At 40.9% G+C, this 12,557-nt stretch overlaps 1 protein-coding gene across 2 annotated transcripts in view; it reads left to right on the forward strand.

Moving 5' to 3' along the window:
• The window catches only part of DNAH3 (dynein axonemal heavy chain 3), an 827,768-nt gene that overhangs the window by 183,664 nt on the left and 631,547 nt on the right, over positions 1–12,557 (forward strand). For both annotated transcript variants that reach the window (XM_073591059.1, XM_073591058.1), the window contains exons 7-8: positions 10,023–10,218; positions 10,773–10,898. In XM_073591059.1, the coding sequence (XP_073447160.1) occupies positions 10,023–10,218; positions 10,773–10,898 (322 nt within the window). The remainder of the gene's footprint in view (positions 1–10,022; positions 10,219–10,772; positions 10,899–12,557) is intronic.

Raw genomic sequence — 12,557 nt, forward strand, 5'->3', positions numbered from 1 at the left:
TCTTTTTTCAACGAGAAGTCAGATTGTGTGTACGTGGCATTAGCAGGCCTTCTTGGCCTACACTTCATGAGAGACTGTCTTTTTGGCTCTTTGTTTGACAAAACCATTAGGGTCCTTTCACAGTGGGGTGGTTTGCAGGCGCTATTGCGCTAATAATAGCACCTGCAAACCGACCCGAAAGTGCCGCTGCTTTCATTCCAGTGTAAAAGCCCCGAGGGCTTTCACACTGGAGCGATGCGCTGGCAGGACGGTAAAAAAAGTCCTGCTAGCAGCATCTTCGGAGCGGTGAAGGAGCGGAGTGTATAACGCTCCTTCACCGCTCCTGCCCATTGAAATCAATGGGACGGCGCGGCTATACCGCCGGCAAATCGCCTCAGCAGAGGTGCTTTGCGGTGGTTTTTAACCATTTCTCGGCCGCTAGCGGGGGATAAAACCGCCCCGCTAGCGGCCGCATACCGACGGTAAAGCGCTGCTTACAATAGCGGCGCTTTACCGCTGCCGCCGCCACCCGCCCCAGTGTGGAAGGGCTCTTAAACTTGTTTTGAGGAGTAAGGTTTTTTTTCTTAGCCCAGTTAAGCACATCTAAGGATTAGTGACACTGGTACAGTAAACACCTTCCATCCTGCATTAGAATAATCGTTTTGTTCCTCCAGGTCAGGTTTCAGTTTCTGAACCCCCAAGTTAGTTTCACCCTCTAAATTTCAGTGGGTTCTGAGTATCTGTGGCATTCCAAGAGACCCAAACCTACGTATAAATCTGCTACCACATTTCTAGATTGTAAGCTCTAACTAGCTGGGCCCTCTGATCCCTCCTGTATGGATTTGTATTGTAAGTGTACTGTCTACCCTCATGTTGTAAAGCGCTGCGCAAACTGTTGGCGCTATATAAATCCTGTATAATAATAATAATAATTATAATAATATATGAAGTGTAGGGAAGCCTCATGGCTTTCACAATGATTTGGAAAGCTCACTTAGCCGGAAAGTCTTTAGTTTTTACATGCTGAGTTTCAATTTTTTCTGTATGTGACAATATATCCCTACATTGCCTACAAACTGTGGGCTCCAAAAAGCAGATTTCACGATGAATAGTAAGATCTTATTTTTGGTAGCCAATCCCATACAGCAAGGCTCTAATGGTATTTAGTCAATAAAGAATTATCTATTACTCACAGACTTCCTCCTCACAAGACGACCATTCCCACAAAGTCATTCCTTTTTTTCTAGGTTGTTCAGCTGTCCCTTTGCCAACCTGACTGTATATAATGAGAGTGAGAGCAAGATCCTTGAGCGTGACTGATAGCCTTTGATGTAGCTAAACAAGTTGTCAGGAGCCATGATAAGTAGGAATATCCTACACTGCATACCAAAATGATTACAATTATTTTAAAAAAATACAGTTTTAAACCCAGATGATGGAAAAACGTACAGAATTAACATTTTAATAAGTTCAAATTTGTATGCCTGACATTTGTCTATACATACAGTAGGTCACTTCATCTTAAGCTCCTTTCATAAGGGCAGACCCGATCGGACCCTTCATTATCCTCTATGGAGCGACGGACATTTGTCCGTTTACACCTGCTAACATCTAATCAGATCTGTTGCCCATGCGTCTAGCAGATTGGGTCGGATGGCAGTCGGGTGTAAGCCAAAAGGCGGTCTGGTTTTATATCTGACCACCCATAGAGGAGAGCATGTTGTGTCTGTGTCCGCTCTGCATTAGTGGAGCGGACATGGACCAGCCATCCGCCTACCCAGCAGGGATCAGCGGACAGATTCCACGCTGAGCTGGTGGAGTTCACCCCGTGTGAAAGGGGCCTTTGACTACATACAAAATATTAAGGTAAATAAATATTTAAGTAGTTTTAATGTCAAAATAATATAATCGTGAACTTGTTTTGTAAATCAGGGGAGACCTACCAACAATCCCGTCTTCTGCCACTAAAACTCTTCGTAATTTTCCCTAAAAGTTTCCATCTCACTCCTCAGCAGCTAAATGCAGGGTTCAACAAATCCCAGGTGCCAGGTCGCAGTGGTGACTAGAAATTGCATCCTGATACCTGGGTTCACATCTATGTGTACTGAAATTGCAATGTCATTCCGGTTTATGTGCGAATGTGGCTGTTCTCTCCACAACTGCCTTGACTTCATTTGCTTCAATGCAAAATTACGACCCATTGACTTCAATTCAAATATACCTCGCATTGACTTCAATGCAAAAACGCATGTTTTAAAACACATCCAGAATCCCATATGTGTGAACCAGGGTGGCTCCTTTTAATCCTGGGTATTTTGGGTATGTAGCAGATTGCAAAACACAGATTCAGGTGCCCAAATTTTCAGTGGTACTCCAAACGTAGTGCGGTTTTGCCATGATTGTCGCATGGCAATCGCATCTCGTGAAGCTTGTCGCACAAAAGAAGCTCCTGCTCCTTTTTGGGTGACAAGCTATACGCAATGCAATTTGTCGCAGTTTTACCGCAATGGCACCGGAACCTGTGTTTTGTGGTTGTGGTGCATTTTGAAATTGCAGGAAGAATCGCAGCAATTCTGCCACAATCCCAAAATGCCCAGGTGTGAACGGGGCCTAACAGAGCAGCGTTCCCCCCTATATAAAATATTTATTGTCACTTTTCCGGCCAGTCTATAACCTTGACGTAAGAAAAAAAAAAAGGGGGGGGGCGCCAACTTAGTTAACGTGTACTAAGGATTTCAGTTAAGGAAGTGTACGCAGAGAACGACATAGTCCCATGGGTAAAAGGATGCCCATCAGAGGATGAGTCCTGGGGTACTCAGATGTTGCTCTGCGGTCTCAATTGCCGGTCCCCTGGTCGATAGAGATGTGAATCTTTTCTCCACTTGTCTGTGTAAACAAGAAAGACAGGAAGCTCCATGCTGACCCGTCTGGAACATGGAAGCGGAAGTGACGTGACCGGAGGGCAGACATCTGAGCTGGCCAGTAGAAGGAGCTGTGAGCTCCGAGCAGGTAGCCTGTATTGTTCTTTGATTGACAATCCCCAGCTTGGATGTCTGCCTCCAGCGATGTCACTTTCGCTTCCGCGTTCCAGACAGGTCAGCGTGGAGCTTCCTGTCTTCCTGTGATGTGTCATGAGGATAAACACAGCAGTTTCAGTTACTGAAGCCCCCTCGATTTCCTCGTGAAGACTGAGGAGAAGAATAAATTCAATACCTTTGCCATCTCCCCATTCTTTGTAACCAGATGTACTTCCTCATTCTTTATGGGGCCAATATGGTCTGCCCTCCCTTTTTTACTGTTTACATACTTAAAGAATTTCTTGGGATTTTTTTGCTCTCCTCCGCTATGTGTCTTTCATGTTCTATCTCAGCCGTCCTTATTGCACCCTTACATTTCTTGTTGCATTCTTTATAAAGTCTGAATGCTGATGATGATCCCTCCACCTTGTATTTTTTGAAGGCCTTCTCCTTTGCTTTTATATGCATTTTTACATTGGAGTTAAGCAATCCAGGACTTTTGTTCGCTCTTTTAAATTTGTTACCCAATGGGATGCATTGGCTAATGCCCTTATTTAATATGCTCTTAAAGTAAACTCATCTCTCCTCCGTGTTCTTTGTTCCTAGGATTTTATCCCAATTTATGCCTTCAATGCCTTCACAATGGGGTTTATTTACTAAAACTGAAGAGTGCAAAATCTGGTGCAACTGTGCATGGTAGCCAATCAGTTTCTAACTTCAGCTTGTTCAATTAAGCTTTGACAAAAAAACAAATGGAAGCCAATTGGTTTCTGTGCAGACCACCAGATTTTGCACTCTCCAGTTTTAGTAAATCGACTCCAATGCAACATTTTAAAACCAGCATTATCACCTGAAAATAGGTGATGATTCTGACTCAAAATGCTCATTCACAACTGCAAATTTTAAAGCGTCTGTCATGTTTAGCAAAAAATAAATAAAAAATCAGTTATGATGTCATTGAAGTACAATGTTAAAGAATTAGGTTTGAATGAAAAAAAAAGTAAGCACATTACTATATGTTAAAAAAGAAATGTAAACTAATTTTACGCTTAAGTGATCTGGGCTGTTTATCAAATTGTACTTTTGTATGCTAAGCACTTAATCTGGCTACCTCTATCAGGACAGTCTGATTTTAGCTTCCATGATAATAGTTATATGGACAAAATGGGAACTTTCACTTATTTAACTCCCCACCATCACCTCCACCTCCCATCAATGTAATGTCTGCAAGCTCCTCCGCTGCAGCCAAAATCTTTGCCCAGTATTTTGGCTTAGACAACTTGAACTATCTTAATTGGCTGGCCATGGGATGTTGTAATTGCCACACAGAAACTTGGGAGTTAATTTATCTTGACTTATCTTGGCACTAAGGCATGCCAAGAATGTACATTCAAAACATGTTTGGGAGCCGGTAGGTAATAAGGTTTTATTGCAGAATTGTCATAGTATGTCTCATCTGCAATAAAAGACCTGTCTGCCAAAACTTTTTTGGGAAGGCAGGGTTCCACTTTAACAATATTGGGGAGAATCTTGTATTCCTTAGGGCAGATTTATCCCGAAAAATGGACCAGCTTAGAACGAAGTAGCTGGAATCCAGACTACAGAGTACTATATTTTTTTTGCTACCATTAAAACCCTTATGCTGGAAATTCCTTATTTTACCTAAGTAGAATTAGAAATGATATCTATTTTATAAAGACATATATGAGGAGTTTATATGCAGTGCATTTATCATACATTATATGTAACACTAACTTTGCTCTATATAAGAAGAAAATTATGGGTAGCCTCTACAAACAATGTTAAGAGATAAGCATAATCAAACAAGGGTTGTACCATCATCCAAGAAATTTGTGAAATAAAGGTGTTGGGAGCCTGGTCCCCAACCAAGCCTCACCAAAAAGAGAGAATGGGGGGCAAGTGGACTATCTTGGTACAATGCAAAAGGGGATACAATCAAATATATGAGCAATTGTATAAAATAGTACAAAAGTTTATTGATATATAATACATGACAGAGGATGTCGATAGTAAATTAAAAACATAGGCGACTTGGTCATGGACAGCATTTCAACTAGTTTCGTGGACTGGGCCTTTGGTGAGGTCTGGTTGGGGACCAGGCTCCTAACCCCTTTGCTCCATATAACATGAAGGGGATTTGCTCTTCATTTTAGAGGATAAGGAAGAAAAGCAGAAAGCAAAGTACAGTCTTTAATATTAGAACCTCATTCGCAGTGAGTCATAGAAATAAAGTCCTTGATGGATTATTGCGAAAGGCGGAGTAAGGGGATTTTTTTAAACAGAAGGTATTTATATATTCCTTACTAGTTTTCTTGACCACACAAATGCTAATGAATCAGAGAATGGTGGATTTACTCTTATGAGATTTTAAATGGAAACAGGCAAATTGCCTTCTGCAGACTATGCAAAATAATACCAGTACCAAAGTAGCAGATAGCTGCAATCCCTTTTATACTTACTTTTGGGACATACTATAATCCTGAACAGAATCTGTGAAAAATAATACAACACATGGTTCTATCAATTCCCAGTTTATTACCTTGTTCTTCCACTGATACTGTCTGTTGTAGCAGCAACATATGGTTAATCAACTGTTAGATTATTTCTATGCTGTGCAAATAAACACCTTTATGTTTTAAAATATGAGGTAAAGAAAAACAGCCCTAACCTTCCTTCCATTGTAATTTCAAAACCCAGCTGGAAGTTCATGGTGCCTTTAGGATCTGACAGTCTTTATCAAGCACTAACATAGATTTTATTGCATCTCCTTGTGATTCTAATAACATCCAGTGCTCAAGCCCTGAGGAAGGCCTTTCCTCAAAGCGTTTTGGCTGCATATTTGATGCTCTTGCTCTTAACCAATACACTTTTCAAAAAGTTTTCTGAGTGATATGAACTTTTGTACTATGCTTTCCTTATGAATTAGCGACCTTCCAGGAATAAGTGGTATTAAGTAAAAATGAGAATAGTTTTTGGAGTCCCATGCATGTGAAAGAATTCAGAAAATGTTGTGTATAGCCACACCATAATGTATTGTATTGGGATTTTATGCACTAGACCAACACAAGTGGCACATATTTGTGAAGTAAAAGGAAATGTGATAAATGGTTTTCAAAATTTTTTACAAATCAATATGTGAAAAGTGTGGCATGCATTTGTGTTCAGCCCCCCTGAGTCAATACTTTGTAGAACCAAAGTCTTTTTGGGTATGTCTCTACCAGCATTGCACATCTAGAGAGTGAAATGCCTATTCTTCTTTGCAAAATAACTCAAGCTTTGTCAGATTGGATGGAGAGCGTCTGTGAACAGCAATCTTCAAGTCTTGCCACAGATTCTGAATTGAATTTAGGCGTGGACTTTGACTGGGCCATTCTAACACATAATTATGATTTGATCTAAACCATTCCATTGTAGCTCTGGCTGTATGTTTAAGGTCTTTGTCCTGCTGGAAGGTGAACCTCCACCCCAGAATCTACTCTTTTGCAGACTCTAACAAGTTTTCTTCTAAATTTGCCCTGTATTTGGTTCCATTCATCTTCCCATCAACTCTGACAAGCTTCCCTATCCCTGCTGAAGAAAAACATCCCCACAACCATGTTTCACGGTGGAGATGGTGTGTTATTTTTCCGCCAGACAGAGCGTTTTGCTTTTAGGCCAAAAAGTTAAATTTTGGTCTCATCTGACCAGAGCACTTTCTTCCACATGTTTACTGTGTCCCCCACATAGCTTCTCACAAACTGCAAAAGAGACTTGAAGGTTGAAGGTCAATTGCGCAATCATATGACTGGTGTGGAGGCAAACTACCGGCTTGACATTTGTCAAAGAAATTGCTAAAATCGCGGTACTCCTCCAGCAGGGAGGAGAGTGAAGAGATGCACAGGACCTTAGCCACCTTCTGAAAGCATGTCTTACTGTATTGTGGCAACCATTAGAGAACCTCAGCATGAAGCCAATCGAAAGAGGGGTTGTGCCTCTGTAACCAAGGATAACCAATAACCAGAGGAAATTTAGATGAGGAAATAATTTGGAATTTAATTATCTCATATTGAAGAGCCCCTACGGCCATGGACAATGGAGCAGTCTCATGAGTCACATGGGCAGGCTGTAGAGGTCTCCCGTCAAGAGCCTCAATGGCAAGTGGAGTGGCACGCAGCTGCAGCGGAATCGAGTGCTTTGATACAAAGGCAGCATCAATGAACAGGCCTGCAGCCCCAGAGTCAATTAGAGCCTGTATCTCGATGGACGACTCAAGAAAGGGTAACCGGAACCAGGGTTATCTTTCTGGATAACTGGGGATGAAACAATACCACCTAAGGTCTGTCCGTGACAGGACCTCAAGGTTCGGGCGTTCCCTGGACAGGTAGGACAAGACTTCAAAAAGTGACCTGCCTGGCACAATCTCTCCCTCCTCCTAAGGGTTCTCTCATCCGCAGAGAGACGCATGAAGCCCAAGTGCATGGGTTCACCTTCATTGACCGACTCGGTACCAGGAGGCATGGGAGGTGAGGGAGGCAAGGGTGGGACTGCAAAGCTCAGACACAAATGTACAGGAAGCTTCTGCAAATGCTCCTTAAAAGAGAGTCTTTGAGTCAATGAGGATGGCAAATGTAATCAACTTCTCCAGCTCAGTGGGTATATCTCGGGCTGATATCTCATCTTTGATGTTATCCGAGAGACCATGAGAAAAAGCAGCCACGAGGGCCTCATTGTTCCAAGCAACCTCTGCTGCCAAAGTACGGAATTCAATGGCGTAATCGGCAACAGTTCTCGTACTCTGATAGACATGAGGCACTTGGCAGCAGAAGCGGAGCATGCAGGAACGTCAAATACCCTTTTAAAAGAAGCCACAAACTCTGGGTAACTCAGGACAATGGGTTTTTGCGTCTCCCATAGAGAGTGTGCCCAGGCCAAGGCTCTCTCAGAAAGCAAAGATATCACAAACCACTACTTTGCTTCTGTCTGTGGGAAATGCCTGGGGCAGCATCTCAAAGTATATCTCATACTGGTTGAGAAACCCTCTGCATTGGACCGGATCGCCCCCAAATCGCTGGGGAAGTGAAGTGGAACCAGACATACCTCTTATAGAGGTAATTCTCGAGCCGGGTGCCTGCACAGAGACTGGAGCAGCAGCAGGGACGGCCTGCAACACAGGTTGTACTGGAGCAGCCACAGTGGGAGATTCCAGGTGAGCTGCGCAACTAAGGAGCGTCTGTAACGCCATGGCAAACTGATCCATGCAGTGATCATGCTCATCCAATCTGGAAAAAATATTACCAACAAGTGGATTGACTGCATCTTCTGAATCGCCTACTGTCAGAAACCATGAATCAGACTGAGACAGATGTACAGTTAAATCACACTTGTTTAATAATAAAAGTAAATAGAACAAACGTAGTCAAAACATAGCCAAATTTCGGTAACCGGATCGGATAGTCAGACAAGCCAGAAAGTCAGGAAGTCAGGAATCAGCCTAGTGAAACAGCAAGCAGGATCTGTAGCCAGAAGGAACGTGAGCCAAGCAAGTCTTTAACAGGCACGTAGGAGAGAATCTCTGTGATGTTGGCCAGGTGAAGACAGAGATCATCTGGGCTGGACAGCTTAAGTAAGCAGGACCGACGAGCAGGATATCAACAGGTGAGTCACTGTGGAGAGATAGGAGCTGGCAATTAACTGACAGCTGAGCGGCCAGCTCAGAGAAGGAAGGGCTGAGCACAACCCTGACAATTTTGGAGTGCACGACTAATGATTGTCCTGTGGACAGATATTCCCACCTGAGCTGTGGATATCTGCAGCTCCTCCAGAAATACCATGGGCCTCTTGGCTGCTTTTCTGATTATTACTCTCCTTGCCCAGCCTGTCAGTTTAGGTGGATGGCCATGTCTTGGTAAGGTTGCAGTTATGCCATACTCTTTCCATTTTCGGATGATAGATTGAACAGTGCTCCATAGGATGTTCAAAGTTTGGGATATTTTTTATAACCTAACCTACCTTAAACTTCTCTACAACTTTATTCCTGACCTGTCTGGTGTGTTCCTTGGTCTGCATGATACTGTTTGTTCACTAAGGTTCTCTAACAAACCTCTGGGGGCTTCACAGAACAGCTGTATTTATACTGAGATTAAATTACCCACAGGTGGACTCTATTTGCTAATTAGGTGACTTCTGAAGCCAATTTGTTCCACTAGATTTAGGGGTATCAGAGTAAAGGGTGCTGAATACAAATGCACATCATACTTTTCAGATATTTATTTGTAAACATTTTTGAAAACCATTTATCATTTTCCTTCCACTTCACAATTATGTGCCATTTTGTGTTGATCTATCACATAAAATCCTAATAAAATATGTGGATTAGAGTGATAAAGACACAGACTCAAACAATAGGCACCATCATCCCTTAAATGAACACAGAAGAGAAACCATATCGGGCATATATATCGTCTCTCTCCCAATAAAATACATTTTACATTTTTGGTTGTAACATGACAAAATGTGGAACATTTCAAGGCGTATGAATACCTTTTCAGGGCACTGTACTGTAATAATGAGGTCCCACTATATCCATACTCAAATTAGCTGTAGAATGGCTGCTGTTCTGATAAAATTGGGTATTTAATTGCGATTTGAACTTTGCCCAAATCCACAAAACCAAATGCAAAATGTAAATAAAATACATGACCTATAAAACTTTTGGGGTCAATCCACAAAACTAATGACCTATTGCTGGGAAAGCTTTAAGCCACTTGCACAAGCAGGAAATTACATTTCTGGGAAGAACTTTGCACAAACAGTGTATAAAACACCCCCGATGTTGGCATAGTTGCTTTAGTTAAAGGAAGCAAGCATTTAAGGTTTTTTAAAATGGCATCTAGCTTCAGATTGACATAAAAGATACTTTTTAATAGCAAACAAAATGACAAAGTATGTATGTAGCAGTTATAAATGATATGTCAATTATTTAATGACATTTATAGTTTCATCTAATGATGACATTTCAATTTTCAGTTGATTATATCCTGAGGGATCCAGAGGAGAAAGACAGACTCCAAATAGGCAACATACCTCGTTATTTTCCACTTCGGGTAATCCGTGCTGAAGTTCCATGGCACTCTTCATACAGTGATGCCCACAAATGGAATGAAGACCACTTGTTCACAGTGAACGCCATGATGCTAGAATTACAACAGCTCTGGATTACACAGTAAGCAGTTGACACACATTCCACATTGCACCTTTCTTTTGCTGAAAAAAAGCTTTATGTTTCACATATTTAAAATATTGATCTTCTGATTAAATTTCTCTCTCATTTTTATACATTGTTTTCTTGATTACAAAAAAAAACTCTATACCATATGACTGTATTTACACTGTTCTGTGCATGTTGCAACACCTGTTGTAACACACATGGCTAAGTGTGAATGATCCCATATGATTTCCCGTTTCCTTTCACACTAAATTAAACCACATACTATAGATATGAACCAGCCGCACAGGAAAGAATGGGATTTTTATTTCATAGTCATATAAGTGAATAGGATCTAAATGTTCACTGCAAATTCTTCTTCCCACGTTTCCAATTTGTTTGATGCATGCAATTTTAATTTCATAGTTATTGATGTTCTGGTAAAGTCAACTAAATTAAAATCTGTTTGCTAAGATCAACATTCCCAACATTTAATATGATACATTTCAGAGATTTCATCTGTTTTGGATTCGTAATTGCATAAGTATTCTTCTCTGTGTTTTTTATTGCAGATTCAGGGATGTAAGGTTTGTGCGTACCAATGAAATGCTATCTAGCCACCTGCCTCTGCTTCCTGCTGAATTTGAGGAATTAGTTCAAAAGCATTGTTTAGAAGCCCGTGCTACATTACGAAATAAGTAAGTTCATTGTGAAACAGTGTGGGCTGCATTTTGGAATTGTGTGTCTACAGTTAATGACAATTATTAACATGCAATTACATACAAAACTTGCGCTATTAAAGCTACTTATTATTTGTAATCTTTAATCCTGCTGTAAACTGGAATGCAATACCTAATGCTTTGTTATCCTTTTTGGCTACAAATTGATTATAAAACACCAAATAATCTGTATATAGTGAAAATTGGACGCCTTTTAGGGCTGATTTTGTGTATTATTTTTATATTGAGCATAATGCACATAAATTCAGTTCTTTTAAAATCTCATCAACTCTTTTCTTATCAATGACTGTTAGGCATAGCATTTTAATGTGGTCAGTCACTAAATTTACCCATACTAATCAGACTGTATGTGCAGTAATCCATAGCAACTGCTACATATTTGCCAAATATTTGCAAAGGGGAGGTTTCCAGTACTCCCATTTCTTGTAAACCAAATAATTGATTTGCAAGTCATGTGCAGTAACTTCTGCATCAGAAGGTGAGTATTTTTGAGTTGAAAGCCTGGTACACACTATTGTTTTTTATTTTTTTTTGTACAGCCCAGCGGGCTGAACAAAAAAAATTTGACAGATCGCTGTACTAACACAAGCGATGTTAGTAGAGTGATCTCCCCCCACTGTGCTATTTTTTTCTGACAGGGGGACTGCCCCCCCCCGCCAGGACACACTGATCAGCGCTTGCATCCATTGGCTGATCCGATGATGGTCGGCTTCGGGTTTTCTAGCATGACCGTTCGACAGAAGCCGGACATTAAGCCAGCTTCTTTTGGACAGGCTGCTGTACACACTGGCCGATTGTGGGCTGGTCTCTTAGTCGATATTTGGGCTGTGTGTACCCAGCTTTAAATAGAGGCTCATGAGGGAGGACATTTAATTTTAGAGGGGAACCGAATCACTGAGTTGCAAGTCATGTGCTGTAATTTCTGCATCTGAAGGTGAGTATTTTTGAGCTTAAGATTGAGAGGATAGAGAAAATCATGAGGAATGAAATGTAATTTTAGAGGGGAAGCTGGAAATGTATTCCTTAGGCTCCATGCACACTGGCTTAAAATATGTTGCTTCTACAGGAGTTTTGTGTTCTGCCTGTAGAAGTAGCTCAATGTTATCCTATGTGTCCATGCACATTAGGACGTTAAGAGGCATATTTTGAGTTTAACGTTTAGAGGCAGAAAAAAAACCCTTCTGGTTTGCGTTTCTGATTGGAGCTTGGAGGCAGAAAAAACTTAAAACTCATCTAAACTTTGTAGAAAAAATGCTCTATAGGAGCGTTATTTACTCCTGAGAGAGCAGACTTTTTTTAAGCCCAGTGTCCATGGAGCCTAAAACTACAAAATGGAAGAGTTAGCAGATATACAAAGAGGATGTTAGAAAGATTTTATATTACAGGATTACAGGTAGTACCCAATTATTACAAAAGGTGCTGCTGAAAATACACAGACCTGATGGAAGCTTTGGAAAGACATAAAGCAGATATCCATAATAACATGAGTCCATTAGTTTAGAGCAATTGGAAACAATGAAAGATGACTTCTGATTGCTTGTCATGGGATATTCTACTGTTTTCTGTCTTGTTAAACACAGTATTATTTTTACTCATTTTACTTAGTAAAATATGTGT

This window comes from Aquarana catesbeiana, linkage group LG06 (assembly GCF_042186555.1).
Source record: "Aquarana catesbeiana isolate 2022-GZ linkage group LG06, ASM4218655v1, whole genome shotgun sequence".
Lineage (NCBI taxonomy): Eukaryota > Metazoa > Chordata > Amphibia > Anura > Ranidae > Aquarana > Aquarana catesbeiana.